General features: G+C 39.3%; 1 protein-coding gene across 1 annotated transcript; it reads right to left on the reverse strand.

Moving 5' to 3' along the window:
• Positions 1 to 3,549: 3,549 nt before the first annotated feature.
• s100z (S100 calcium binding protein Z) lies at positions 3,550 to 22,677 on the reverse strand. Its single transcript, XM_072591736.1, has 3 exons — positions 22,638 to 22,677; positions 22,119 to 22,271; positions 3,550 to 6,468 (listed from the first exon to the last, which is right to left on the reverse strand). The coding sequence occupies exons 2-3, from the start codon at positions 22,257 to 22,259 to the stop codon at positions 6,304 to 6,306; spliced, it is 306 nt and encodes a 101-aa protein (XP_072447837.1). The 5' UTR covers positions 22,260 to 22,271; positions 22,638 to 22,677; the 3' UTR covers positions 3,550 to 6,303.
• Between the last annotated feature and the right edge of the window lie 2,823 nt (positions 22,678 to 25,500).

Here is a 25,500-nt window from a genome sequence, read left to right on the forward strand (position 1 = left end):
GAAAAGTATTATCGCTGGATTATTAATCCAGAGATTGAGATAATATTCCGGGGCATGGGTTCAAATCCTGTCATGGCAGATGGTGAAATTTGAATTAAATAAATATCTGAAATTAAGAATCTAATGATGGCCATGAATCAATTATTGGGAAAAACCCATTTAGTTCACTAATGTCCCTTAGGGGAGGAAACTGCCATCCTTACCTTGTGGCCTACATATGACTCCAGATGTGGTTGGAATTAACTGCCCTCTGGGCAATTAGGGATGGACAATAAATGCTGCCTAGCCACCGACACCTTCATCCTGATGAATGAATAAATGAAAATCTGGGGTGATGCAAGTGGTGCTGAACTCTGTGAAATCATCAGCAAACATCTCTATTTTTGATTTTATGATGGAAAGAAGGTCATTGATAAAGCAGCTGAAAATTTTTGGGCCTAGCATGTTACACTAAGAAACTCCTATGACTGAAAGGATTGACCTTCAACAACTACAAGCATCTTCCGTTGTGCTCAGTATGACTCTAACCATTGGAGAGCTGTCCCTGATGTCCGTTTTGTGAGGGATTCTTGACACCACCCTTAGTCAAATACTGCTCAGGTGTAAAGGACAGTCACTCTCACCTCACCCTTTTGGGATAGGCTTTTTGTCCATTTTTTTTAAGTCTATAATTAAATAAGGAACTGAGTTACCTTGGCAGAACACAAACTGAGTATTAGTGAATGCATTATTGCTAAGTAAGTGTGCTCGATAGCACTGACTGACAGCATTTGCACTACTTTGTTTTATTATAGCACTCTCTTTAACCTTGCTGATGGCTGATTGTGGACTGACAGGGTAGTAATTGGCAGGGTTTGGTTTATCTTGCTTTTTATCTTGCAGGGCATATCTGGGTCATTTTCCACATTGGTGGGTAGATGTCATTGTTATATCCAATTGGCAAAGCTTGACTGGGGGCACAGCAAGTTCTGGAGCACAAGTTCTTCAGCAGTGTTCCCTCTAATTTTCTTTCTGACTGCGCAGGTCTTCAAGGTTCATGTGTAGAAGTAATTCCTGGAACCAGAAGTCAATGCTGTGGTCAAACCAATGACAATCGAGGGAACATTGGACAGTGCTATTGCTAGAATGTTGTCAGGACTTATAATCGTTGCAATATCCAGTGTCTTCTAACATTTCTTAATATCACGTGGAATGAATCGAATTGGCTGAAGTTCTGACATCAATACTGCTGGGGATCTCCAGAGGAGGCTGAGGTAGATCATTCGCTCAACATTACTAGCTGAAGATTGTTGTAAAATGCCCTCCCTCTTGCCCTCTACCGCATGCTTCTTCTGCTGTTTGCATTGTAAGTAGCCTGGATTGTTGCTTCACAAGGTTCACACCTCATTATTAGACATGCATGGTTCTGGCATGCCCTGATGTAATCATCATGCCCCTGAAGCATGGGAATAATCTCCTGACTTGATAGTACTGGTAAAGTGACAATGTACTGGGCCAAGAGACTATAGACTGTGGTTGAATACTGTTCTGCTATTGTTGATGGCCTACAGAACATCATGGATGTTCAGTTTTATGTTATTACATCTCTCCAAAATCTATCCTATTTAGCCTGGGGGCAGGTTAACATGGTAGCTGGTATCCTCGATGTGAAGATGGGTCTTTATCTCTGTAAGGAATGTTCATTAGTCACTCTTATGAATGCTGTTATGGACAAATGTATTGGTGACCAGTAGATTGAAAGGATGAGGTTAAGTAAGTTGTTTTTGTTTTGCTGGTTCTCTCACCACTTGCTGCAGGACCAGTCTAACAGCCTTGTCCTTTAAGACTCAGCCATCTCAGTCAGTAATAGTGCTACCGAGCTCCTCTTAGCAACAGACATTGGATTTCTCCAACCCAGGGTACACTCTGTGTCCTTGGTAATCTTAATGCTTATTCCAAATGGTGTATAAATTGGAGGAGCACTGATTCATCAGCCAAGGTGGGACAGTAGGTAGTAATCAGCAGGAGGTTTCCTTGCCTATGTTTGGCTTGATGCCATGGGACTTCCTGGGTTCCAGAGTCAAACTCGAGGATTCCCCAGTGTAACTCCTTCCCAACTGCATACCTCTTGGCACCACCTCTGCAAGGTCTGCATAGCTGGCAGAATAGGACATAGCTGGAGAAGGTGAGTTTGGTGTCTGGTTCTTTTTCTGAAAATCATGAAATTAATATTTACTTTGAAAAAAACCATAACCTTTATCACATAGACTACAGATGCTGACCGAAACCTTCTCAATAGCAAGTCGGTTCCAGCAATAAATGCCGATCTTGTCAGGAACATCCAAATTTCAATTATGAACAAAAACTTCCCATTTTTGATATTTATTATTGAGATGAATTTGAAAATATTCTTGAACATTGAATGTGTTTTATTGGTGTTTAGAAGAACAGAAGATCATCTCACTGAACTGTATAGGATTCTTCAGGGGCTTGACAGGGTAAATACTGAGAGGGTCAGTTCTGTTGTTGGAAGGCCAAGGACCAGATGGCAGAATCTTAGGATAAAAAGGCACCAATTTAAGACTGAAATGAGGAGGAATTTCTTCTCTCAGGAGTTTGATTTATTGGAGCTCCTTGCCACAGAGAGCTGTCAGGGCAAAGTCCTTGGGTATAGATGAATTCTTAATCAGTAGGAGAATGAAAAGTTACGGCGAAAGGGTAGGAATATCGATATGAGATTTTTGGATCAGCTATGATCCTGTTGAATGGCAGACCACACTCGAGGGGCCGAATGTCTTACTCGTGTTTCTATTTCTTATGGTCATTTTCCATGAATATATTCGTGTCGAGCTGTTGCTTGATAAGCCTGTGGAGCAGCTCTTACAATGTTGCAGCAACACCAGATGTGAGTAATGCAAAAGTAGCTGGGTAGACAGGGCTAGTTGCCATTGTCTTGTTGCTGGTGCATAGGTCAATGCCAAATGGTCTGTACTGTTTCATTCTTTTAAACTTTTAAGTTTAATACAGTTGAGTGGTTTGCCAGGCCATTTCACTAGGCATGCCAGAATCAATCATATTGCTGTCTGTCTGGATTCATGTGTAGGGCAGAACTTCCGTAAAGGGCATTACTGAACCAAATGGCTTTTATGACAATCAACAATGGTTTCATGGTCACCATTATGGAGACTAGCTTTGAACTCCAAACTTACTATCTGAATCTAAATACTTGTACGAAAGTAAAATGCCATGACCTTCAGTGCATAGAGTGCAGAGACTCATCAAAACCTTCTCAAAGGGTGAATTAGGCAATAAATGCCAATCTTCAGCAACACCCAAACTCCAATAACGAACAAAAAAAATCTCATCTTTGTGATTTTCAAAACTGAGATGAATTTGAAAATATTCTTGAACACAGTATAAATAGCAATACGTTTCCTTGAACTTTGTGCCCTAAAGATGCTTCATGTGGCTCGTCATAAAAATAATAGGTGAGGTGACTCACTGGTAATAACATTTGGAGATGCTCTTGACAGAATATGAATCAGCTACTTTATTTTAAACATGGTACTCTTTATTGTTGATCCATTAGAATTGCGGGCACACAGATTTGATTATTTGTGTTTTGCTTGCTTGTAAATGACTCGGACTGCTTGAGAAGGAGCGAAGTTTTATCAGTTACATCATCAGACAGTTGGAAGCAATGCACAGTAATAAGTGAAATCCATTACACAAGCTCACTATCCATCATTAATCTTATCTGAAAATGCCTGATGGTTGCATTGTTGATTAAACAAATAAAGCACAAAAATGCAATTCATATGCACATTTATCACACTGTTCAGATAACCAGCTTGGACCATCAAGTTAATAGGCTTGCATAAGACTTAATAAACATCCATGGTATTGCCTTGATAAATGATATTTTCATATAAATATTATTCTGTTTGCTTAAAGAACACATTACAGTAGGCTTCCATTCTTCTTCCTTAATTATTTACTTACACACAATTTTGTAATACTTCACTATAGTTGGATTGTAAAGTGAGTTTTAGTTTCTGCAAAAAAGTGATGGTGTTAATAGGTGATGGAATAAAACAGTCTCCAATTCAAAAAGTACTGCTAATGACTTGACAATCACTTGTTTATCCAATCCTCACTGGTGCTATAAAGCTGTAGTACCTGTTTGCAAGACACTTTACACCAGTGATAATAATAATAGCCTCTTGCAGCTCTTACGCAGCAAGTAGCTTGATTTTCTATTTGTGACTGGACATTTCCATCTTTGTCTTTCTGCAGAGACAGGAATCAAACAATTCATAATGGCTCCTGGGATGCAGAAAGATATAACTGCTGTTTGTGTCTGAGGTAGGGCTTCAACTTAGAACTTAATTGCGAGGTTTTATTTCAGATAGTGACCAATTCCAACTGGTGAGAAGTCTGAAAGCCACTTAAAATGTCAGTATTATTCAGTTGATATGACTTTTGCCTCAAACGCAGTAGGTTGTAAGTTCAAGTCCTACTCTAGGACTGAAGTACATAATTGTGGCTGACACATCAATGCAGCACTGAGTGTGCACTGTATTTTTAGGAGTATTACTCAGGAACACAAAATGGTTACAGTGCATTGTGCCTTCACTGGCTCTAATGACTACAGCCAATCTCCTGTCTTTTCCCCATATACCTGCACACCATTACTATACAAAAGAAATGCTCTCTTGAATGCCTCAATTGAACCTGCTTCCAAAAAGGCAGCTCATTCCATACCTTAACAATTCCCACATTACCCTTGCTTTATTTGCACATCATTTTACCTCATTCTTGTTTGTTTTACAAGTGGAAACAATTGTGCTCTATCTACTCAGTTGTCCAGCTGCTCACGATTTTGAAAACCTTCCAACCTTCTTCTCTCCAGGGAGAATAGTCCCAGTTACTTAATCTATCCTCATAGCTGAAGTTTCTTAAACCTGGAGCCATTCTAGAAAATCACTCTTTCCAATGCGTTCACATTTTTCCTATAAGGTAGCATCCACAATTGTTCACAATACTGCAGCTGAGAGCTGACAATTGTCTTGTATAAATGCAATATCACCTCCTTGCCCTTGTATTGTCTGGCCTATTAATCAAGTTGAGGACACTATGCTTCATTTACTGCTCTCTCCACCTGTCCTAACACCTTCAATGTTCTGTGCACATATACATTCAGGTCCCTCTGCTTGTGTACCCTCTTAGAATTATAACCCCTATTTTACATTGTCTTTCAGTGTTCTTCCTCACACTTCTCTGCATTAAACCTCATCTTCCACCTATCCGTTCACACGACTAACTTTTCAATGTCCTTTTGGAATTCCACGTTATCCTCCTCACAGTTTGCAATTCTTTGTGGCAGTATTATTATATAATATGTTAAGTTGAGATTCTGTTTTAAGTGAAATAGCTTCTGGTACTATTCAATAAAGAACTAAAAGTGCTTTTGCTATTTCATACAATATTGTTCCATCAATCAGCACCAGGAAAAAACAGATTAACTGGTCATTCATTTCATTTGCTGTTTGCTGTGTGTATGTTGGTAGTTGCATGTCATTTTCTTTTCAATACTATGAATAATGCTGATTAACATTAAATCAAAATACGTGAAATTTAATCTGAATGTTGACACAATTTATTCAAGGATGAAGAGTGTGAAAAATAGCTTATCCCATGTATTGGTGGTATTCATTAAATGGTTGACTTTACAAGTGCATGCCAATGACTGAGAGAATCATCTTCCCAGGTCTATATATAAAGTAAGAAAAGCAGCATTTGATTTCCTAATGCACATATCCAGTTTGCAAGGCTCCTGAATGGCAGCATCACTCATAAATATTATGTGTTTATAATTTCACAATACAAGAGTGGAATAAATGCAATATTTCACTGTTTCTCATTGTGCGTCATCCCTGTACAAAATGAGAAACTATTTCAACTATAATTTTTAATAATTTTTTTGGAATAGACCTTGGGACCAGAAATGTACTAAATAACACAAAATCTATACTCACTTGATCCTTATTTATATCTGGCTAAGATATGAATTATTAACATCCTTTACTTTCTGGATCTTTGGGGTGGATTTTGTATTTAATATAAGGTGGTGTAAAATAATTGTTTTAAGGAAACATTTGTGTAACGTGTAACATTTTATTGTCTTTGAAGTGAATTATCTATTTTTACTTACAAAATACATAGACAAATAATTTATATCTGATCTACCAAGGAAAAAGGATATGTTTGTATCCTTTTTTAACCTGGTGTTTACCAGGATGCCTATTCAAGATCTTTACAGTCCTACTTGCCTTTCGCTTCTTTTCTAAGCTGCTCTTCAAAAAACTCATTGCAGGCAACGGTCAGAGCTGCAACTAAAATAACAAATTCATTGAAATCCACCTCATTGTCCTTGTTGGAATCAAGATCTTTCATAATATTGTCCACGAGAGATGGGTCCTTCTGAGACTGGAGAAACAAAGGAGAAAGTTAATTAGACGCATTTAACTTTATGAATGGTACAACTCACTGAAGAGCATTAATGCCAATTACACAGAAATTATGCAGGTAGCACATCATTGCTGAATAGTAAAAAAGGAAAATAAATATTACAATAGCATAGAAAACAAAATAAGTCATTTTTAAATGTGACAATTCTCCAATATTTCATTTGGAGTAGGCTATCTGAGCTTCTATGTTATTAATGAACAATAAATACATTCTGATATGAAAACATATGAATTAAAGCTTAAGTAGCACTTGGCACAGAATGGAAAATAATGGCCTATATCAAAAATATAATGGCTGTCATCTCATCATAGGTTAGCAAGTTCAATTTTGAACAAATATCTCATGTTTAAAACTGTTTTCCTGGATTATTTCATCAAATACTTCAAAAAGCTGCACTTTTATTAATAATTATGCACAGGCATATTGATCATGTCTTTTTTTTATGCTGACAACCAGAGATTTCCCACTGGCTGTCTCTGCAGCCACCACATGCATGGCCAGAGAATTCCTGCATTATGCTGTAGTTGCCCGTTTGCTCGAAATAATGTGTCGGATTTTTCATACAAATAGGAATTGCAAACTGACCGTATTTTGTGAACTGTCACAGGCAGTCATTTTGAGGCCCTCTCTCCAGCTTATTAAATTTTGAAATGTAGACGTAGAAGTTGCTGGAGAGGGAACTCCTCAAATGAATGGTCTGGAGTTGTACCTGAGGAGGGGATGGCCTCATAGCCTTGGAGTGCTGGACCTTGCTCTGCCACTGGGAGGCAGCTGACCTAGTCCCGACTACCCCTTGGACATACCGCAAAGGCTGACTGGAAAATTTCAGTCGGCCTCTGGCAGTAGGCTGCATTAGGACTTTAATGACCCCAAATTAGTTACCAGCTAACATGCCCCAGCAATCCCCTATAGAATATGTCCCATGAGAGGTTGGGGTGCTAGCAAACCAGCAAGACAATCAGAGCACAACCTTCCCCTCCACTCACCCCATTAATATTCTGCCTATCAAATTTGAAAATATAATGGAGAGTGGGAGTAGAGAGAAGGAGACCATAAGATGTTGCAATTTGTTCGAACAGTCTAGGGCATGACTTATACAGTTAGTGGTAAGGTCCTGGGGAGTGTTGCCAAACAAAGAGACCTTGGTGTGCAGGTGCACAGTCCTTGAATATGGAGACACTGTGTGGTGAAGAAGGCATTTGACATGCTTGCCTTCATTAGTGAGTGCATTGAGTATAGGTCATGTGGTGAATGTACAGGATATTGGTGAGGTGACTTTTAGAATACTGTGTACAATTCTGATTGCTCTTCTATAGGAAAGATGTTGTTAAACTTGAGAGGGTGCAGAAAAGATTTACAAGCATGCTGGGACTGGAGGGTTTGAGGCTAAATAGGCTGGGGCTATATTCCCTGGAGCGTCAGAGGTTGAGGGGTGACCTTATAGAGGTTCATAAAATCATGAGAGGCATAAATAACCAAGGTCTTTTACCTGTAGTGCGGAAGTCCAAACCTAGAGGGCATAGGTTTTAAGGTGAGAGGAGAAAGATTTAACATTGACCTCAGTGTAAGTTTTTCATGCAGACGGTTGTGCGTGTCTGGAATGAGCTCCCAGAAGAAGTGGTGGGGTACAGTTACAATATTTAAAAGGCACCTAGATAGGTATATGAATAGGAAGGGTTTAGAGGGATATGGGTCAAATGCTGGCAAATGGGAATAGGTCAGGTTGGGATGTCTGGTTGGCACGGATGAGTTGGACTGAAGGGTCTGTTTCCATGCTGTTTGACTCTGAGTCTATAACAGCCTTTTCTGTTCCTGTACCCCCTTTAGAATCCATATAAGGAAGGTTTAGAGGAATATTGGCCAATCCCAGGCAAATGGGACTAGTTCAGTTTGGGATACGTGGATGGATGGGCTGAAGGATCTGTTTCTGTATTGTATGACTCAATGATTCTATTGTATTGTCTCTCCTTACTCCTCATTCCAAAATGCACCATTACACACTTTTCTACATTAAACTGCATCTGCCACGTATTCATTCTTTCTTGAAATCCATCACTATCCACCTCAAATTTTATAATAATTCCAATTTTTGCATCATCTGCAAAGTTCAATATTGTGTTCTGTGTACTCAAGTCTAGGTTATTATATATTAACTAAAGCTATGGTCCCAGTGCTGATTCCTGAGGAATGTCACCAATCATCCTTCTCATACATACAAAACAATCAATCATTCACCATCACACTGTTTTCAGCCAACTTTATATCCATGCTGCCATGTCCCTTTTATTTTGTGAGTTTCAGCTTTTATTCAGTGAAATTTTAACGATCCAGAACACTGTCCAATATCCTACTTTCATTCTCACAGTGGGTACACCATTATGCATCATATTTTTATCGTGATACAATTTATCCACACTAGAGCAGACAACATCCACACGAACATTTAGGCAGGAATCAATTGCTCTATGAAGCTTCCCCAAAGGAAAAAGAAATGAGAACAGGCTTTCTTTAGCCCTACTTAGTTCTCAAGATCCATCTTACATGATGGTGGTCATCTTAATTGCACATCTGTAGGAATGGGCCACCCATCCCAAATGATTAAATGGTCCTGTCTGCCCAAACTCTAAAGAGGTCAACTCAATGAACAATGATAATGGAGATTTGGCTCACTGCTCACAACAGTTCACAGGCACAAGATCACCAGAAACTCGTGTTTGAGAACAATTTCAGAATGGAACAGGTTTGTATTTCTAATAGAGGAAACCTTTCTCAAAATACCAAAAGTAGAGAACCCATTAATTCTAATGATGATAGCAGATGAATACATTCAAATAAATTTTCTTCAGCTGCAGTATTAATGGTAGCCATCAAACCATTTATTTTGAGCCAGTAAATGAATCTGTTAGAGTAATACACTATTGCCATTCGAGTGTCATGAGTCATAATCTGTCATTATACCCAAAGGCAATTTGCAGCTTCATGTATGTTAGAAAATGTGTAGCACTTTGGCATGCAGTTAAAAAAGGGAAAAGCAGATTTACATATGATCCTTTCTACAATGCAGTTTTACTTTCACTTTCTCAATGAACCAGATTCACTCTTATCCATCAAAAGCTCCTCAAAAATAGAGCTTCTTTTTAAAAAAAATTAAAATATTTGAAACAGCAGATTCTTACCTTATATATCTCCCATATCTATCTCTGGACTTTAGTTGGATTAGGGACAGAGTTAAAATGCTTAATGAGCAAGCTTGTTTTATGTCTGTAAATTGTATGATTAAGATAGTTAGGTGTTGTAATTTGGTTCACAAATTAACTTTAATTAACCTGGTATTTGCATTGTCACACTTAATACACCTATCATCCATTTCAGAAGATACCATGCTTAACTCAAAAGGCAGAATTGCAGTCAACTTCGAGCAGTTAGAAAATAAAAGAGGTGATTTTCACATGTTTGCCACCTGTTTCTTGTCAGAGTGAGGACAGGTGTAACTTGGCCTTCATCTTCAGGCTTTCCTGTCAAAGGATCATTGACCAGCAAGTTGAATGTCCTCCACAAGATGCTGGATCCCAATTGTAATTTTCAGGAACAAATGGGTGGTCTGTCCACTCTGACCACTGTCCACTTGTGCAGGGTACTTAAATGGAGAACTGCAAGCCACTCAAAAAGAAAAGCTAAATGAACCATAATTTTCTTTTGTTCTGCTGATAACTTCCACTGTGTTCCAGAGTAGAAAGCAGATGCCTGAGCACACAATGTACTCTCCTGCATTTGTTACCTCAACTTGAGCACCAGCAGTGTGAGCTAGCTGTCTAAAAACAAAATAATTTATTTGATTACCTTGTAAGCTAGGGAATGTCATTGGATTCTTAATTTCGGTGACCATAGAATCTATACCTTTATAGAAGGCTTTTAATGATGGTAGGATTGCTGTTCCTTATTTTGGAAACATACTGCAGTAGTGATTACAAAATACCAGATGATTGTAAAATCTATCTAGCTTACTAATGTCTTTTAGTGAAGGAACACAACTGTCCTTATCTAGCCTGACCTTTATGTGACTCCAGACCCACATTAGTCTACAGGTTTCCCCCGCTTTTTGGACAATCACTTCATGCCAATTTCCTTTTACGGAAGTCCTACATTAGTACCTGCTTTCTCTATCCAGAAGAGGATTTTCGCTTTTACAAAATAGCACATGCAGCGAGAGTGGCGCTGCCAAGCGCCTTCCCCAGAAATGTTAATAGATGACCCTCTTCCTCTCTCTCTTCTACATCGCAGTCTCCTGTACCTCCCACCACCCCAATCACTTGGCCTAGTATACCATCATTGCCAACACATCTTAGCCTTTCAAGTGTGCTTGCTGTTTTCCCAATTCTGGTGAGTGAAACTACACTGTACATACATTAGTTCAATTTTATACAGGTTGTATAATTATCATATCATTCCTGCTTTTACTATAGTGTTATTTTAGGTTTTGTGCATTATTTAGTATGGTTTAGTAGGTTATTTTTTGGGAGTGGAAATGCTTAAAACTTTTTCCTATATAAATGAATGATAATTGCTTCTTCGCTTTGTGTCATTTCAGCTTATGAAAGGTTTCATAGGAATGCTCTGCTTTTGGAGAGCGGGGAGCTCCTGTAATTGATTCTGAATTGCTGTCTTAAATCATTGAGCAAGCCATTGTTGTCTCGATTAGGGATCAAAATAAATTAGCAATCCCCATAACCTGCAAGTTAATAAAAACAATTACGATCCTACCATCAGGAAGGGATGCAAAGAGAGAAAAGAAATTCCACAATAAGGAAAAGACAAACAGAAAAAGGAAAGCACCCAGGTCGAGCGGAGGTGAAACTTGTGCTACTTAATGTACACATGATTTGCCAGAGTTGGATTCTTCTTTGCAGCAGGAAGCCTCACATCTGTCAGTGCTGATAGATCTACCTATCCTATTATCACCAAAACTACTTTAACAGTAATCCTAAGTAGTTAACTGCTCAGTGTAAACCAAATATATTGACATTACAGTATCGTTACCTATGCTTAACGATTAGTTTTGAACTTTACAGCTATTTCTGACATATTTAGTATATAATTTTTTGACCAATGCTGTAACCAACATAATAACTACTTATCTTACTTGGTACTTTTAATGTGCTAAAATATCCTGAGGCACTTCATAGAATCATAGAAACCCTACAGTGCGGAAAGATGCCATCCATCCCATTGAGTCTGCACCACCCCTCTGAAAAGCATCCCATCCACACCCAACCCCCCCTATCCTTTCCCCATAATCCTGAATTTCTCATTGCTAACCCTCCAAAGCCTACACATCCTTGGACATTATGGACAATTTAGTACAGCCTATATACCTTACCTGCACATCTGTTCACTGTGGGAGGAAAACAGCACCCAGAAGAAATCCATGCAGATACAGGGAGAACATGCAGACTCCTCAGACAGTCAACCGATACTGTGAGGCAGCAGTGCTAACTACTGAGCCACCGTGCCTCCCCTACCTCCCATGCAGAAGTGCATTTTTAAACAAACATTTCAGGGAAGCATGGTGGCTCAATGGTTACATGTTGACTATGCAGACCCTTTCACGGGCTTAATGTTTTTAGTCATTGTGGATGCCTTCTCAAAATGGACATGCATAGAGTTCATTCATCAAAGTGGGGACAACAACAGAAAAACCGCATGCATCTTTGGCAATATATGGAGTCCCAGAACTGTTGGTCACAGATAATGGGCCATAGTTTGCCAGCAGGGAATTTGAGTAGTTCCTAAAGTCCAATAGTATTCGGCTTATAAGGACAGCTCCATACCATCCATCATCCAATGTCCGCCAGAAAAAGCAGTCCAAACATTGAAGGTAGGCTTAAAGAAACACGCTTTATCTCCACTTGATACCAAACTGTCCCAGTACCTATTTGATAATAGAACCATCCCTCATGCAATTACAAGGATAGCTCCAGCACAGTTGCTAATGGGGAGAAGACTCCACATCAGGTTCAATCTGATGTTCCTGACCTGGGCAGAGGGTGTGGGCTGGGTGGGGGTGGGGGTGGGGGTTGGTGGGGCAGCGTGAAATAGCATCAGGAACACCAACGCCGGACACAAGATTCTACTGAGCAAGGCAGACAGGGGATTTCGCTTCAGGGGACGAGTTTGGTATGGGAACTTCAGGAATGGCTCTGCATGGTCAGAGGCATGGTTGATGCAAGGTCAGTTCCAGTGATGTGTAATGTTCTGGGAGGTGCAATGGTCCTGAAAAACATGTGGACCATATGAAAGATGCAAACTTACAAATGGCATGGGAGCAAAATGTGCCTGGCTCCCGACTGCCTTTCTGACTGTTCCAGAGCCCATGGGTTTGTGCTGTCAGTCAAGCGTTGAAGAAACCTCAGCATCTCAGATGGCGACAGCGGATATTACTGCCTCAACACCCTTTGCCGCCCATAGAAGAGAATAACTTTGACCCGCCTTGCTCCAGGTGCAAGGTGTCAGCTACTGTGTACTACAGGCCACTTGTTTCAGAAGCAGCGTTGGAGGAACCTGGTGCTAAAACACCCAGGAGAAGCTACAGAAAAAAGAACTGACCTATGTCCTTGGACTTAGAGAGGGAGAGATGTAGTGATTGTAACAAGGTCAACCAGGTGGGCTGCATAGAATATGAGTTCCCTGATTGGGGCTGTTTATTGGGTCCAATAAGGGAGAGCTGGATGACAGATATAAACAGGAGTGTGCATATTGCACACACACACACCAATGGGTGCTGTGGAAAAGAATAAGGACTACCGTCGGGGGTTAAAAAAACACAGAAAAAAAATAAATAAACAGGAGTGTGAAAGGTTCGGCCCATTCTTAGAGTTGGCTCTAAGGAAGCTGGATCGGTATTAAAGACACCCCAGGTGTAAACAAACATGACTTGGTGATGGAATACTGGCCTCTGTTAAGTTATTTCAGTCAATCTGTGGAATTCTACACTGCAGGAAGCTGTACAGGCTGGGTACCAAGACTATTCTAGGCTAGGATAGACACTTTTAATCAATAAGGGAATCAAGGGTTCAAGGGAAACCACAGGGAAGTGGAGTTGTCCATTATCAAATCAGCCATGATCTCAGTGAACAGTGGAGAGGACTCAATGTACCAAAAAGCTTACTTGTGCTCCTATTTCTCATGATCTTACAGCATAATAGCTCTGTTCTATCCATAAGAAAGAGGTTGGGTAATTGAATAATCCAAGCCTGAATCAGACAACATTTTGATTAACAGGGGTGTCAAAGGTTATGGACAGGTAGATGGAGCAGATAGGAAAATGAATTTAAGACCATAAGTAGAGCAGCCAAAATTTTACTGAATGGTAGAACAGGCTTGAAGGGCCTAATGGCCTACACTTGCACCTGTTTCTATGTTCTAAGTTTAAACTTCCTGTTGTTTACCACTTCACCTCATTATTCCATTACCCTGAATTTAGTTTCCATTGTCATGCTTCCAATGAAGCTCAATAAAATGTCATCTCTATACCATACACAATGCAATATTATCTGGTCTTAATATTGATGTCAGCAGGTTGATACCTTCACTAGAGCACCTTCTGTGTTTCCCCTCTTCAATAAGTTTTAGTAAAGTGGAATCAGAGGTGAAGATTGTTCTTCAATACACCTTTGGAGTGATCATCTGCAATCCTTGTGCTGACTTTTCTGAATACCTTCTGAGCCACTAAAGCTTGCATCATTTTTGTTCCTCTATGTTCCTCCTCTTCAAATTCACAATTCACATTTTCTGGATCTTGACTTTGTCTTGAATTTATATAGTTTTACCCACTATCATGCTATTTTCACCCTGACAGTTAACCATTTTCTGTTCTAACTGTTATCATTTTGTCTTTTAATGTGGTCTTTAGTTTGTGAGTTTCAGCATTTACCTTTCTCTTGGTGTGTTTTATCATTCAATTGTTCATCCTTAGCATCATCCCATTCTGCTAGAGTTAAGCCTAAAAACTTTACAACTTGTTACTACTTTGAAATGTTGTCTGTCAGTTGTTTTCGGTTTTTCTGGTTATGGTTTAGATTTTCAGCACTTATAGTAGTGTGATGTTTTGGTCTTTAAAATATTCCAAAGTTCTCATCAAATTCCCCATTTTTGTTGAGTCATTCTTAAATAATCATGAAGAAAAAAAGGTTTGTAGTAGTCGATGACCATGATAGTTTCTATAATGTATAACTTAGCACTTGAAAAATAGTTTAGCAGTCCATAACTAACAAATGTACGAGTAAAGTTTGTTCCTTTACATGCTTCAAAAAAGAACACAGGGCAGCTGAAAGGAGCCTTTGCGTATTTGTGACTTGGATTACAATCTTGACCGAACATCATTCTGAACCCAAAGCAGTCAGCAAGACAGAAAACAAGACCTATCTTATTTTTTTAAATTTGGACATGGTATGACACAGTTCTGTGGCCATCACTACTTTAGGGACTTAAACCAGAACTTTCAAGCCCAAGTGTAGAGACTCTATCACTGTGCCAGGGAACTCCTAAGACACCTTTCTCTGGGGATCAAGTTGAATGAACTGTTCAGACTTACAGCTCCTTCAACATGCTAGCCCCACTTATTACTCCTTTACTTTCTTTTCTTATATCCAGAAATGCTCTTACACAATGGAATCTACTTTTCCCCCATCACAAAAAAAATGGATTTTCTCCCCATCTATTAACCAGCAGCAGTCATGATTCCAATTGAACTATTTATGTGCAAAGCCCATTAAGGGCAATGCAAACCATCAAACATGAGGGAGAGGGGAGGGGGCTAAAGGAAATGGAGTTGGACTGTTATTCCTTTACACCTCCCCAGTCAATTAAGTAATCAATTAATCTCAATGAACTGCTTAACTGCTTGTTACATTAACATGGAATCTTTCCAGTTTCTGCAGGCAGTGTGTTACAGCTCAAAGTACTTAAGCTAAACACACAGAAGTCAGAATAGAAAGCATTAGAAATACTCAGCAGGTCAGACAGCATCTGTGGAGTGTGAAAGAATATTCATACTTCAGGTTCATTACCTTATTGGAACTGGAAATGATTACGAAAACAACTAAAGCAAGGATTCATGATGGGGTGGAAAACAGGAGAGATTGAAGGTTAAAAGAAACGAATAGGCAGGTGCTTAAAGGATAATAAAGGGATGACAACATGAATCTTGAAGAAGAGTTTATTGCTAATGCAGAAATATTACCAGAGCCTTCAGTCAGAAAATCAAAACACAATGGTAGCACAGTGTATGGTGTCAAGTATTGATATCAATGTTGAGAGCAGAAGGCTGGAAAGCATCTCATCAAAAGAGAAATTTCTGTTTTGTTGTTTTCCTCCCCCAGCACCAACTGCTACCCCCCCCCTTGAAATCGCTGTGCCTTTGTTTTAAACCTGTTGCATGTCTGACCTTGTTTCAGTTCTGATAAAGGGTGATTGCCCTGAAATGTTGACTCTGTTTCTCGTTCCTCAGACACTGCGAGACCAGAAGCTGTTTTTGTTTTCAGGGAGAGTGGCACACAGTAAATTGCTCCTTCAGAGAGCAGTGTAGACCTGATGGGCCTCTGTTTGTGCTCTAACTGAGTTTTGATTCTATTTTAGGTATTTGGCATCACCAACATATTGCTTTTGTGAACATACAAAGGGCAGAAGTGGGTGCAATTACAACATTTAAAAGGCATTTGGAAAGGTATACGAATAGAAAGGGTTTAGAGGGATATGGGCCAAATGCTGGCACAAATAGGATGAGATCAGATTGGGATGTCTGGTCAGCATGGACGTGTTGGACTGAAGGGTTGGTTTCCGTGCTGTATGATTCTGTACATGAGCATGTTTCCCTAAAATACCACATTAACCAGTAGCAACTACGTTAACTCTGGGTCAAATCTCAACTTTTCCTTCTAAATATCATTAATAACTAGTCTGTTCTAAAAATTTATTCTAATTACTCTAAAAATGATTCCTATCTACACTAACACGTGTATTTGTTCAGATATAAATAGCTAACTGATTTCCTTGTGCTGCTGCTTGTAGGGAGTTGGTAGATACAATCATAATCCATATCTATATGCCATGAAGGGAATAGTATTACAGCAGTTAGAGTACAATTCACTTTTTATTGCTTGATACAAGGATTAGGTCTATTTGAATTGTACAGGGGAAATTCCCTGTACTTCAGCCAGTTAGAAATTCTGGAATGTAGCAGCACCTGGTACTACCATGCAACAGACCCTTGGAGATGGATGGAACAAGGGACGGAATGTCAACTCCAGTCAAAGATAGATATCTGGTATGTTGCATTATTTTATTGCAACAAACTTGTTTCCCCTGACCATCTGATTAGTGCAATTCCTGTAAATAACACATAATTAGGCTACAGGATCTGGCTATAGCTTGCAAAGTCACTGACCAAGACTATCAGAAATGTCAAGTTTTTGGAATAGGCTGGGGCCTTTGGATGAAAGATTTAGCAAAGGTTCAGTACAATTCACTAATTCATGTAATCTTATCAACAAAAAACTAATTTTGAGTTTATTTTATACGTGTACATTTCCAATTGTTAAGAATTAAAGTAAACTAATTTTGAGGGATGTGGTTGTGATCATGATTTGTTGATGAAATAATTGTTGACATATGGTTATCTCATCATAAAATATTCTCATGCTTAGGATGGGTTTCATTGCCTTAAATGTTAACTTAGATAATTTACATTGCAGAAGGTGATGCCAAAAGTGCTTGAGGAAGTAACAATTTAAGACTGGAATATGGATTATGTTTTTTATTGACATGGACGATAAATAAGAAGTAGCAACATAATTACAGAAAATATGTATTTATGTTGATGATGCCATGAGTTGAAAAAAGTCAGAATAATTCATCAATTTATTGATGTTTTGTTATAAAGCTCCTGGTGGAATGAATAATATTACAAGTTTGCAAAAAAGAAACAGAAGCTTGATCTTCTTATACTAGACATCCCTTATTCACTTTACTAGTCCCTCTGTTGTTGAATCCCAAGGAATCTATGTATATATTTATGGGTGGCACGGTGACACAGTAGTTAGCACAGCTGCCTCATAGTGCCAGAGACCCAGGTTCAATTCCTACCTCAGGCAACTGTCTGTGTGGAGTTTGCACATTCTCCCCGTGTCTGCATGAGTTTCCTCTGAGTGCTCTGGTTTCCTCCCGCAGTCCAAAAATGTGCAGGCCATCCTAAATTGCCCCTAGTGATAGGTGAAGGGGTAAATGTAGGGGAATGGGTCTGGGTTGCTCTTCAGAGGGTCAGTGTGGACTTGTTGGGCCAAAGGGCCAGTTTCACACTGTAAGTAATCTAAAAAAATCTACCTCTGTCCATGTTCCCCGAAGAAGCAGGCAGTAACCAAAGGAGAAGTGCAGTCCCTTCCAGCAAGAAAACCCCTTAGCAGTACATGTGTGGAGATTTCAGAGTGAACTACACATCAGCACTATCAAGAAAATAAATGTCTTCTGCCAAAGTACATTATAGAATGAGTTCAAGAGCCAAGGGTTCAAAGAAATAATGAGTGGAGGCAGGAGGAGTGCAACCAACAGCAGTTCACATTAATTATCAACCCATTAAAATTGTAAAGACAGAGGCTGTCCAAGATTTGCACTTTCTACAAAAGGCTCCCCTTGAGGCAGGGACCCATGGCAATAGCAGAATGTACAGCTGCCCGAAATCACAGCATGTGATATTTGTGAAACATAGAGCGACACTAGTTGAGATCCATCTAAAATCAAAATAGCATTGGTGACCAAAAAGCAGGCAGAAAAGAAAAAAGGGAGAGAGTTCTACAGTGCAGAAAAATATCCTCTGGTCCATTGAGTCTGCACCAGTCAAAAACAAATACCTAACTTTCTAATCCTATTTTCCAGCACTTGGCCCATAACCTTCTACGTCTTGGTATCACAAGTGTATATCTAAATACTTCTTAAATGATATGAGTGTTTCTGCTTCTACCACCCTGACAAGCTGTGAGTTCCAGGTTCCCATTACCGTCGGTAAAAATTGTTTCCTCACATTCTACTTAAACCTCCTGCACTTTACCCTAAATCTATGCAGCGCTGGTTATATAATGTTTCACAGTAATCAACTGTCAAATTACCTGAGAAAAGTAGCAAAGTGTAATCAAGGGATACAAATACTGATTGGTATTTCAAAGTCATAACTTGTGGTGTTGTCGAGAAGTATGTACTTGACACAGGAGTGTGGTGATAGCTTCAGATGCCATCTTCAAGTACTACTGGAAACTCATGCTATCAAATAGCACTTATTCAGCACTAACCAACCCATTGACGTACAGTTTGGGTGCTGTTAGGATGACTCAACTCTAGATGTTATTGCAACTTTGTTCTAAACAGGTCATAAGAACTGATTTCAGGAGCTGAGTGAGATCAAGGCAGCATCTAAACAAGTGCGACCTCAAGGAACCGAAGTAAAATTAAAGCCAATTGGATTGAGGGGGAAATCTCACCATGAGTTCAAACCGTGCCTGGTTTAGATGAATAGAGCTATCAATGGTGGAGGCCAATCATCTCAGCTATAAGACATTGCTGTAGAAATTCTTTAGGACAGTGTTTTCTCCTTTCTCTGGCACACACTCATCTTTGATGGTCTGCATTGTTCTTAACCAACTTTACACATCAATCAATCAATTGGAAAACATAGATGATTTATTGGTGGTGGTTAACAGATGGAATAAATACCACGGGTAATTTGGTGAGGGAAGCAAAATATTCAAATGTATGTAACAGCCTTTCTGGATATATTAAAAAAAGATTAGGACAGTGTCCTAAGTCCAACCATCTTCACCTATTTCATCAATTAGCAAATCTCTATTCAGGGAGTCAACACTGACCTTGAACTTGACCAAACACAAATACTGATACAACAGTTGGTCATGAGTTGGGAATTCTGCAGTGAGGAATACACCTCCTAACTCCCCAAAGCCTGTCCGCCATCTACAAACCACCACTCTGAATTGTGATGGAATATTGTCCACTTGTCTGAAGGAGTGCATCTCCAACTAGACTCAAGCCTTAACAGCAATTAGGCCAATGCAGTCCACTTATTTGGCATTCCATCCAACAACTTAAGCATTCACTCCCTCCACCACCCTTACATAGTGGCAACAGCGTGTACCATTTACAAGATATACTGCCTGAATTTGCCAAACCTCCTCCAACAGTGTCTTTCAAATTGTTGCCCCTACTAACTTGAAGAACAAAGGTAACAGGTGATACCATCTGTAAGGTTCCCACCAAATCTCACACCAAGCTAACTTGGAACTAAGTGATCATTATTTCAATATTGTATGATCAAAATCCTGCAATTGTCTCCCAAACAGCACTGTGGATATACTTTCACCACATTGACTTGCAATGGTACAAGAAAGCAGTTTCCCACCACCATTACAGGGCACTTAGGAATGGGTTTGCCAGTGATGCACACATCCAAGGAATGAATAAAAATTTTTTAGAAATGTCTGGCTTTTTTTTTGAAAAATTGAGGCATCTTTAAAAATTAAGTGTTATCAATTTGCACTTATGACACCTTAATTGCAGTCACTCTATTGAAAATCCTTTGTGAAAATATCCAGACAATAAACATGTATCATTAGGACTATGGGCCAAGGTGATTTATACTCTGAATCTTTTATTCTGTCTGTTTATTATTGTGACTAGTAATACCATTTCCAGCACGTGGAAAAAACAAAGTCTATAAATGATATTTAATTCCAGGGAAGACTTTGTTTGTTATCTACAGCATTTCTCTAGTGCTTCTACAGAAATCCCTTGGGAAATGACATTCCCTAAGTGGATCTAATGAAGCCAAATTTGGCATTAATTGAATAGAAATAATGTACATGTTTATGGAGAAAGGGTGGAAGAATGGCACTAAATCATGATGCTTATTTGGAGACACAAGCCAGACAAGATCGACTGATTGAGTTCATCTGCAACATAACGCTGTGGCAATGCTATTCAAATAGGGTGTGTTACTTTTGTGTAATAAGAAGTACGCTTAAAGTTATGGTGAAAGTACATTTTTTGGTTTTATTCTACAGAATTCTGCCTGATTCAGGTGTTCACCTTCTCTCCTTTCTAAGACAAATAAATATCCATAAACATCAGCAATACTGTTTTGCTGTTGTGAGCTGAGGAACCCCTCCTAAAGGACAGTTTCCAGAACATCCTGCAGAATTTAAACACAGGGTAACTTTACAGAATCAGAATCACAGAATGAAATGGAGGCCATTTGACCCTCCTGTGTGCAATGGCTCTGTGAACATTTTAACTCAGTGCCAATCTCCTGCCATTCCCTGAAACCCTATACATTTGTTTCCTATTTAAATAATCAGTCAGTGGCCTTGTTTCTTCTTTCCTAAGACAATTATGTCCACATTAACAGGCTGGAGGCTTCACAGGCAGGAAGCATGCTTCGTAACTTCAAATCTTTTGGAAATGAAAGAGATCATGAAGCTCCCGATCACGGGGAGTGGAGCTTGATCGTGGGAGAGTTCAGAGTCACTAGAAAAGGTATGGGGGTGATTGAATAATGGTCCAGGAGATCCAAATCACGGCAGGGGACAGGCTATCAAATGATAGTCCAGCAGCTCCTGACTATAAGGGGCAAATACAATGGTGGTTTGAGGGGTGCCCCAATCACTGTTGACTGTTTTCTGGGCGAGCATTTTACAACTGGAGAATATATAGCAGCATTTATTTACCTTAAGTGCATCTATGTTATTCACATAGCTCAGCCACTCTGTCATGGTTACAAATTCTATACAGAAACTCCCAGACGTGGGCTTTGAAGATAAGCGCGGACTAGGAACAGCACTAGGCTCAGTCATCCTGGCACAGGACATTTTAAACATTTTACAAGATGGTTTCCAACTGATTTCACTGGACGCTTTCTCACAGTTTGAGATTTTATTTCAGGTTGCACAATTAATTAAAATAAACTGGCAAAGTCGATTGTAATAAGCAATTTTATTCAGGAGCAAGTTGCTGAAAAACTTTGGCTCATGAAAACAATGCTATTGTTTGGTAAAGTGCCAGAGGAAAGGAGAGACTTGTGTTTTGCTTGCTAAGTTTTTGTGATGTAGAATGCACTAGCTGAAATGGTGGCGAAGGCTGATTCAATGGTACTTTCTAAGGGGAGTTGGAAAAGGAAGCATTTGCAGGGAAAGGGAAGAAGAGTAAGGATGATTGTGTAATAGATTCAACACAGACATGAAGGAGTGAAGAATCTCCTGTGTGTGTGATACTCGTAATACTGTATTTTACTCATCTCTGCTGAATAGTGGAAGCTGTAATGGGTTTCAGACAGCAAACAGACATTGAATATTTGTTGTTTAATTCCCTTACCCAGTGTTTGTTGCCAAATGCAAGAAACTGCAGAATTCATGCAATTTTCACTCTAGAGTCACAAATGGCTCACTATGGAGAAGTCATAATTGCTATCTGAGAAAGTAGTAAAGAGAAAAGAAAAGAAGGCTGTTGGGGTTGAAACCAATCCTTTTGCCCATTTCAGAGTCACTTTATGCTCTTACCGCCAGGAAATTTCCCAGTTCACTTTGCAGAAGCTCCTTCAGTTCACCCTTGTTGAGTTTGTACTTATCTCCCTCTTTTCCAGAATAATTGTGAAAGACGTGGATCAGTGAATCCATGGCACCCTCCAGCTGGGATGGCATCTTGACAGAGGTCTGAGGAACAAGATGCAAGCAGAAACCAGCATGTTAGTACTATGTCATGCTACCTGCTTCCTACATCCACAAAAAAAACATCAATTTTAATAAGGGCAATATACAGAATTCAATTATCAGAAAAATATAGCTGGGTAAATCAATGTCCTGCAATAATACAATAATCTTAGTGTATCCACCTTAGGTACAAATATTGAAATTAGTCTAAAATCCAATAAGCAGAGTATCTGTAAATAATGAATGTACTGCCACTGAATGAGTTATTTCTACCAGAAAATTTCTACAAAGGAAGTGTCTTTATAAGTACTTTATAACCAAATTACAGTTGGAAGCACTGACAAAGCTGGGAAGTAAAGGAGATATTACCTGCTGTCGGAAAGGCAGTTAGAACCAATCAAAATGATACTGGATTGGATATGGAAGGATTTCTCCTCCTGCAGGATTTATAGCTGAGGTATGATTTGAAACACACCTACTTAATTGCATCAACCAATAATAGCTGCAAGCCAGTCTGGTTGGTTAAATGCAGAAACACAAACAGCAGGTCCTCCCAAGATACTGAACTAAGTACTGTGCCCTGATTAATGCCGGATCATCAGTTTGCTGGATTCAAGGATGTCACCTGTGAAAGTCACAAGTGTTAATTTCCCATCTCTGTACAGTTGATGTGTTCAGGTGAGCTATTCACCAAAGGTGGGTCACCTGTATATTGTAAGTAAGTATCATACAAGGCCTTCAACATAATTTTTAAAATCCTCTTTGTCCACTTATAACCCATACTATGTATTGCCTGTAATCAAGTATAAAACATTTTCTTCAATCACTGGCCACTAATATACCAAATCGGCATTGACTGTATTAAGTTATTAGTGCTTGTTGTTCTCCCCACTATGTCCTGTAGCAGCTGTGGCAATCCCCTTGTTGGAAATATTTTTTCCTTCCTTACTTTCTCTCTCTGGGAAATAGATGTGTTCAAAGGTATCACTTATTATAAAACAATTTGTTCATTAAACAATGTTTCCCATTTCCTCTCCCTAGTTCCCCTTCTATCTATGCTGCAAGACAATCCTGTAGGCATTGTCTCAATGGGATATGTTACTTGGACTAATAGTGAAGCTGAGTTATGAGTTCATATTCCTATCACTGCAGCTGGGGAATTTAAATTCAGATGACTAAATAAATATGGAATAAAAAGCTAGTATCAGTGAGGGTGACCACAAATATATCATTGGAAAAATCACATCTGGTTCATTTATGCCCTTTAGGGAAAGAAGTTTGTCATATTTTCCCATTGTGGGTATATATTTGTTTCCAGACCCACAGCAATGCAGTTGACTTTTAACTGCGCTGTAGATTGACAGTCACTCAGCTGTTTTCAAAAAGATGATTAGAAATGGGCAATAAATGTCAGCCTTGTCAGAAATACAGTTTCCTGTGAAAAACAACAAAAAATACAGCAGTAATCTATAAACTGCCTTTAATGTAGTAAAATGCCAGAGTATTATGCAATATTTGCTGAAATGTCTGCTATTGCTCATCTGCTGTCCTTCCCCCAAGTCTACTTTACCCAGCCCACCTTAGACAACTTTTTCTTCATTACTCGGTAATTGCACTCATTTGGATTGGCGCCAATACTTTGGGATCCAAGTTAGTTTCACTCAAATTGAATTTGAAATTCCACTATATTGTGTTAACCCCGGATTATCCTTAACTACAAGATCTCTGACTAATTCTACCTCATGACACATGACAAGATTTAAACTAGCCTGCTCCTGGGTAGATTGTAGAAACAAACGATGATTTACTCTACAAATTGTCATCTATGTTTTCCTTACTCATCTGATTTGTCCAGTCGATATGCAGATTAAAATCACCATTGAAAATTGGAGTGCTCTTCTTATATGCCTCCATTATTTCTTGATTTATATTTTGTCCTGTACTGAAGCTACACTTATTTCCCATGTTATTCTTTATTTTCACACAAACTGATTCCACTCGACAATCTATTGCTTTAACAACATTGCACTGCCAATGCCTACCACCTTTTCCTTTTTACCTGTTTTACCAGAATGCTGAATAGACTTGAACATTGAGTTTCCAGTCCTGGTCAACTTATAACTATATCTCCTGTAATATTTATGAAATCACATTCATTTATTTCTATTTGCACTGTTAATCCCTCTCGTTTGTTAGTAATGCTACATGCATTCAAAGAACCTTGAAAAATATTTTGACTTCTTACATTTATTAGTTAGAGTCATAGAGATGTACAGCATGAAAACAGACCCTTCAGTCCAACTCATCCATGCCAAACAGATACTCTAAATTAATCTAGTCCCATTTGCCAGTACTTGGCCCCTTTCCCTCTAAACCCTTCCTATTCACTTACCCATCCAGATTCCTTTTAAATGTTGTCAATGTACCAGCTTCCACCACTTCCTCTGGCAGCTCATTCCATAAACCCACCACCCATTGTGTGAAAAAGTTGCCCCTTAGGTCCGTTTTAAATCTTTGCACTCTCACCCTAAACCTATCCCTCTGGTTTTGGACTCACCCAAACCAGGGGAAAGTTCTTGTCTGTTTATCCATGCCCCTCATGATTTTATAAACCTCTAAAAAGTCACCCCTCAGCCTCTGCTCCAGAGAGAACAGCCCCAGCCGATATACAGCCTCTTCTTATAGCTCAAATCCTCCAACTCTGGCAACATCCTTGTAAATCTTATCTGAACCCTTTCACGTTTGACAACATCCTTTGGAAAGCAGGGAGACCGGGATTACACAGAATATTCCAACAGCGTCCTCACCAATGTCCTGCACAGACGCAACATGACCTGCCAACTCCTATATTCAATGCTGTGACCAATAAAGGAAATCATACCAAATGCCTTCTTCACTACCCTATCTACCTGCAATTCCACTTTCAAGGAATTATGAACCTGCACTCCAAGGTCTTTTTGTTCAGCAACACTCCCCAGGACCTTACCATTAAGTGTATAAGTCCTGCCCTGACTTGCCTTCCCAAAATGCAGCATCTCACATGTATCTAAATTAAACTCAATCTGCCATTCCTCGGCCTATCGGTCCATTGATAAAGATCCCATTATGATATGGGGTAACCTTCTTTGCTGTCCACCACACCTCCAATTTTGGTGTCATCTGCAAACCTGCTAACTATATCTCCTATGTTCACATCCAAATCATTTACATAAATGATGAAAAGCAGTGGACC

Source organism: Chiloscyllium punctatum, chromosome 2, assembly GCF_047496795.1.
Source record: "Chiloscyllium punctatum isolate Juve2018m chromosome 2, sChiPun1.3, whole genome shotgun sequence".
Taxonomy (NCBI): domain Eukaryota; kingdom Metazoa; phylum Chordata; class Chondrichthyes; order Orectolobiformes; family Hemiscylliidae; genus Chiloscyllium; species Chiloscyllium punctatum.

Coding starts and splice junctions, on each gene's coding strand:
- s100z (XM_072591736.1), bottom strand. CDS start 22,259: ATGCCATCCCAGCTGGAGGGTGCCATGGATTCACTGATCCACGTCTTT. Junction 6,469..22,118: donor AACTGGGAAATTTCCTGGCG/GTAAGAGCATAA, acceptor TTGTTTCTCCAG/TCTCAGAAGGACCCATCTCT.